This window comes from Propithecus coquereli, unplaced genomic scaffold, assembly GCF_000956105.1.
Source record: "Propithecus coquereli isolate 6110/MARCELLA unplaced genomic scaffold, Pcoq_1.0 Scaffold84, whole genome shotgun sequence".
Classification (NCBI taxonomy): Eukaryota; Metazoa; Chordata; class Mammalia; order Primates; family Indriidae; genus Propithecus; species Propithecus coquereli.
The window spans coordinates 1,615,095-1,621,519 of NW_012154618.1; the positions used below are offsets into that span (position 1 = coordinate 1,615,095).

At 37.9% G+C, this 6,425-nt stretch overlaps 1 protein-coding gene across 1 annotated transcript in view; it reads right to left on the reverse strand.

Moving 5' to 3' along the window:
* Window positions 1-6,425, reverse strand: part of TRUB1 (TruB pseudouridine (psi) synthase family member 1) — a 31,775-nt gene that overhangs the window by 8,879 nt on the left and 16,471 nt on the right. The window contains exons 4-5 of the mRNA XM_012663876.1: window positions 3,513-3,562; window positions 2,943-3,022 (exon numbers count right to left, since the gene is read on the reverse strand). Coding sequence (XP_012519330.1) covers window positions 2,943-3,022; window positions 3,513-3,562 — 130 coding nt within the window. The remainder of the gene's footprint in view (window positions 1-2,942; window positions 3,023-3,512; window positions 3,563-6,425) is intronic.

Consider the following 6,425-nt stretch of genomic DNA (forward strand, 5'->3'; position numbering starts at 1 on the left):
ATTTATGACAAAGGAAACAATGCATAGTAGCGGGGTTTAAAAGTGCTGAGTGCCAACTGGATATCAACGTAGGGAAAAAATGGTGAATTGCAGATGTATGTGAAAGGCAAAGAAATAAATGTTTCTAGAATTTAGAAAAATACCTTCATGTTTTTGTGGTAGAAGAAGTTTTCTTAAACAGGATACCAAAAGGACAAACCATAAAGGAAAAGACTTGATAAACTAGACAAAATTAAAACTAAGAACTTCTATTTTCCAAAAGATAAAATTAAGAGAGGAAAAAAGCAAGCCACAAAGTATGAGAAAGTATCTGCTACACACATAACCAAAAGATGAACACATATCCAGAGTATACAAAGAACTCATACATATCAGTAAGAAAAAGGGAAATCAATAGGGAAAGAAAATACAATGGGCAAGAGACCTGAACAGACAATACAGAAAAGATGACTAATGAGCCAAAAAGAACGTGATAAAGTACTGAATCTCATCAGCGAGCAAATTAAAACCACAATGAAATACTGCTACGCACTCAACAGAATGGCCAAAATTTAAAACGCTGCTAATACCATGTATTGCTGAGGATAAAATGCAATGTTTTACAACCACTTTGAAAAACTGTTTGACAATTTCCAGTACAGTAAAATATATATCTACCCTATGACCCAGCAATGCCACTTGGCTATATACCCAAGAGAAGTGAGTATATGAGTCTACCAAAGGACAAAAACAAAATATACACAGCAGATTTAGTCATAAAGCTCCAAACTGGAAACAACCCAAATGTCAGAAGAACAGAAGAGGGTGTGGGTGTACCCATACATATGTATGTATTAATACGCGCGTGTGTGGTGGTATAGTCACACAGCGGCATACGACACGGCAATAAAAAAGTCCAAAATACTGATGGATGTAACAACATGGATGAATCTCACAAATATAAGCAGAAGAATTTAGACAAAAAAGGATACATACTGTTTAATTACATTTATATAAAGTTCAAAAATAGGCAAAATTAAATCATAGTTTTAGAATAGTAGTTACCTTTGGAAAAAAAGGCTGCGTTAGTGACGGGAATGGTGCCTAAGATTTTTTTCTAGGAATCTTCTGTATCTTGACTAGGAGTGGCACCTGCATGGAGTTTGCTTTGTGATAATTCATTGAGCTGCAAATTTATTTTTTGTTCACTTCTCTTTATTTGTGTAATACCTTACAATACAATGTTTAAATACAAACAAATAGCACCATAAGATTATTACCCAGCTATACACTAGTCTTAACATATTTAAATATTTAAATTATTTAAATCACAATTGAGACCAAATTCAACTCTTCGACTTCCTCCAGGACAAGCCTCTGAAGTGTGGGCAGCCAAACCACACACGGTCCAAGGGGAACCACTCCCATTAGATACAAAATCGGCTATATCCATTTGAGAAGACCTTGGTAACATCCTGTCACAAGACTAAGGGGTGGTGGTGTTTAGAACAGAGCATTTTAGCACAAGGGACCGGTTTCATAGAAGACAATTTTTCCACGAACTGGGTCGGGGGTGGTTTTGGGATGATTCAAGCGCATTACATTTATTGTGCACTTTATTTCTATTATTATTACATTGTAACATATAATGAAATAATTATACAACTCATCATAATGCAGAATCTAATGCTGCCGCTGATGTGACAGGAGGTGGAGCTCGGGGAGTGGCTGTAAATACAAATGAAGCTTCGCTAGCTCACCCGGCACTCACCTCCTGCCGTGCGACCAGGTTCCTAACAAGCCATGGACCAGTACTGGGCTGTGGCCAGGGGTTTGGGGACCACAGCCCTAGTATACTCTGAAAATCTCTGATAACCTTCTATGGCCTTATGCCCCTTTAATCTAAAAAGCCTTCTGGTTAAAGGTTATAGTTGGGTTTCATTTAAGTGAGGGTCTGCTATTATTTGCTAATAATAATAATAATGATTCCAAGAATACTTCAACATCTATTTTTAAAAGGACTTGAAATAAATCTGCGATTTTTCTTTTCACTATGTTGCTTAATTAACCGAGCACGATAGTAAGCTACACATAAATGTTAATAGAACAAGTAAAGCTATTATGAACAAGAACAAGGTTGGGCTCACTACTGGGGCAATATGTAATATACAATAAGGACAATCAACACAAAAATAGGGGCTGGGGGTGGGCAGAGGCTAGACTGCCTACAACTAAATTAAGAGATAACATTAAACACAGAGAAAAAACCAGAAAGTCTACAAAAAATTCACAATTAGCGACATAATAATACAGGTGAACTGACTTACAAAACTGCAACTGCTGCATTATAAATGGCATAAGCACTGTGAGAGTTGCTAGGAGACCATTTCATTTATCTGTCCTTTCTTAAAGTAGTGAGAGAAGGAATGGGAGAAATATTAAGGTGGGCACCAGTGAGTTCCGCTTTACTTCCAGAGAAATAGCTTTCTCTCGGTCATCTTTTTACATACTCCAAAAGCGGAAACATGATTAGTTTTAAAGAATTAAACCTGGCACATTTATTTCAACAGCTGGCAAATAATTGTTGTTTTATTTCATTTTTTAAAGACAAGACAGGTAAAATCTAACAAGAGAGTATCTCTGCTTTGTTTCTCCCTTACTAGGGAAAATAACCTAAACCCTCGCTATAAATGTTTTTGGTAAGGGAGTTTTTTGGAAGAATAATGCTAACCATTAAAACAATTCATTATAGGGAAAGAGGCAATCATGATAAATCTTTATTCATAAACATACCAAATAAGCAACAATGTGATAAACAATTTCCAATCTTCTTATCCTAAAGAAATGTACCGAGAACTGAAATCACTGGAAATGTCAGGTAAGAGATTTATTTTAAAATTTTGCATTTTCAGAAACTTTCTCTAAATGTTAGAAAGGAGGACTACATAAGATGAACTTCATACCGTAAGGTTTCTCTTCTGTTACTTTCCCCGTAGAATCTAGTGTGTCGGTAGCTTTGCCCAGTTCTCCAATGGCAGTATACCTCTAGGGGAAGAGAAACAAGGGAGAAAAATGGGCATAAGGTAAAGAAAAACTTATGCATGTACAGAATTTTACTAATACTATCAAGTCAATACAAAATGAAGGCAAAAATAACAGACTGCCACTGTTTTGTTAGTTTGGTTTTGATATGTGGGAAGCATTTGTGTAAACTGAGGAACATTCACAAACTTCCCACACTAGTCAACATGAGAAAGAAAAACATGATCTTATTGATAATTATGACTACTGTTATTGTGAACAAATTTCTAAAACCACTTACTGGGCAGTTTGTTTTCTAAGGAAGTTTTTCAAATATATCCATGAGTAGAGAGGATAATACAATAAACCCTGACATGGCCATCACAAGATTCAATAATTTTTCTGCATATACAATTAAAATTAAGTAACTTGATTTATTGCTTCTTATAGGAAATACTAAACTAAGATAAATCTTGGCCGGGCATGGTGGCTCACACCTGTAATCCTAGCACCTCCTAGCCGAGGTGGGAGGATCGCTTGAGGTCAGGAGTTTGAGGCCAGCCTGAGCAAGACCAAGACCTCGTCTCTACTAAAAATAGAAAAATTAGCTGGGTGTGGTGGCATGTGCCTATAATCCCACCTATTTGGGAGGCTGAGGCAGGAGAATCGCTTGAGCCCAAGAGTTTGAGGTTGCTGTGAGCTAGGCTGATGCCACGGCACTCTAGCCCAGGTGACAGAGCAAGGCTCTACCTCAAAAAAAAAAGAGAAATCTTAGCAAAAGCTAAATATGTAGAAAATGAGCAAAACTAGCATAGCAGAAGTGATGTCTATAACTATTACTTGTGTTTTCTTAATAAAGAAAAATTGATATTTAAGCTCTCTGAAAGGCAAAAAGTCACTTCTAGGAACTGATCGCTATTCACAAGTGAAGAATTAGATCATTATTATTTAACTGAGGATTGTCTTACTTCTCATCTTAGGCCACATTTGTAGTACATATTCTTTTGATTACTCTCTTTTGGTCAAATTCAAATTTTATTTGGAATATCACATGAATTAGTGAGAAAAGTACAAGGACTATATTTACCTCTGAAAATAATCTGTATTTATGTGAGTGTTTTTAAAAGAGAAAGCTCAAAGCACTTTGCAGAAATATAAGCTTATTAATGACAAACTTATAATTCTAGTGAAGGGACCCAAGACAAAAATGAGGAAAATATTAAAACTTCAAAATCCCATAAACATGCAGACATTTTATAGCAGCCTAAGGATCTTCAATGAAATCAACTTCATGTTATATAGCTCAGAATTTTTTTTTTTTCACAAATACAATACAGGGGGGAATGCTCCAGTGCATTTGAATTAATTTCTTTTAAGTTTTATAGGTGTTGACAAAAATTAGTTTCTTGTAACTAAATATTCAGTCTCATCACCTGAGATACCCCATTCCCGCTTCTAGATTTTGGAACAATCAACCTTGATTAAGCAAATCACGGGGTGAGGCACAGCAGGCCAAATGGTAAGAGCTGGCTGAATCTGAACTCTGATTCCACCACAGCTGGTAAAGTAGGTTAAGTTAGTCCTTCCTGCTAGAGCTTCATTTCCTTATCTTCAAATGGGGAAAATAATAGTACCTCATGAGAAGCAGCAAAGAGTTTAGAGCAATAGTATCTAGCCCTGGTAAGCAACAGATTACAATATTATTATTATCATTTTTAAAGAAAAGAAGATGCAAGGCCAGGTACAGTGGCTCACACCTGTAATCCTAGCACTCTGGGAGGCCGAGGCAGGTGGATTGCTTGAGGTCAAGAGTTCGAGACCAGCCTGAGCAAGAGCGAGACCCCGTCTCTACAAAAAATGGAAAAATTAGCCCGGCGTGGTGGTGCATGCCTAGAGTCCCAGCTACTCGGGAGGCTGAGTCAGGAGGATCACTTGAGCCCAGGAGTTTGAGGTTGCAGTGAGCTATGATGACACCACTGCATTCTACCTGGGGTGACAGCAAGATTCTGTCTCAAAAAGGAAAAAGAAAAGAAGATGAAGAATGATTCATAGTAACAGTGGTCAGAGTTAGTTCTCATAAGGACCAATAAAGCATCAAAATGCTCTCTGTAATTTTTGCCTTAAGAGTCTATCTAGTTGCGTAAGAAAAACACAGTACAATCCTGTATATTGTGCCTTGAATGTATCTGCCCTATTCTGCGATGTAACAAGTATGAACCAGGAGCCTTAACATGTTTTCCAATTATGCGATGCCAATTCTAGTCTCTGGACTCTGGATGTCCCATGCCTGGGATATGCTATTTCCCTAGCCTTGAGCTCCCTTTCTTCTCTAAGGATCAAACTGTATTCATCTTTCAAAGCCACCTTGTTAATCCATTCCTACTCCCATTCAACCTGTTAATCCATCCCATGTCTCAATCCCCTACCTCCACAGGTACTCAATACAAATTTTTTTTTTTTTTTTGAGACAGAGTCTCACTGTGTTGCCCGGGCTAGAGTGCCGTGGCGTCAGCCTAGCTCACAGCAACATCAAACTCCTGGGCTCAAGCGATCCTCCTGCCTCAGCCTCCCGAGTAGCTGGGACTACAGGCATGCGCCACCATGCCCGGCTAATTTTTTCTATATATTTTTAGTTGTCCAATTAATTTCTTTCTAATTTTAGTAGAGACGGGGTCGTGCTCGAACTCCTGAGCTCAAACAATCCACCCGTCTCGGCCTTCCAGAGAGCTAGGATTACAGGCGTGAGCCACCGTGCCCGGCCTCAATACAAATTTTATATGTAAAAAGAATGAAGGCCTATATCAAATCCACAAATTCAATCATGGTTTTTAAGGACTGTGAAGGAACAAAGTATTCTCCTAGGTGCTTGTAAGAGATACACAGACACATACTAGAGAGTCCCCTGACTGGAGGTTACAGTGTAACAGGGTACGGCATCATAAAGACAACTACTGCGGAGGGGACTGAGTATAATGACGGTGACAGACATGTCTGGTTCAACTTACTGAACTCTCACACCACACTGCTTAGCACATGATTATCTATAGATGGTCACTGTTTTCCAAGTATATTTTATTGATCCTCACCTTCCCAAATATAAACTCTGTTAGCTGGAATTTTGCATTGTTGTTCTATTGTGCTCCTTATTAGATGGAGACACAATAGCAGCTTAATAAAAAGTTGACAGAATTATACACATGCTGGAGAAGTTCCTATGGTTGCAATTCTTCACATTTCACCACAGTTTTGGAAATCTAGATTGTATCTGCTAAATTTCAAACCATTCCAGGTTCTGCAGTCATGCTGTGTCTAGCTACATGCTGGATTCTTTTTAAGGGAGACAATATCTAAATCAACAGTTCTCAAGTATTTTGGTATCAGAACTCCTATACGCACTTAAAACTTATTGAGAAACCCCGGCACAA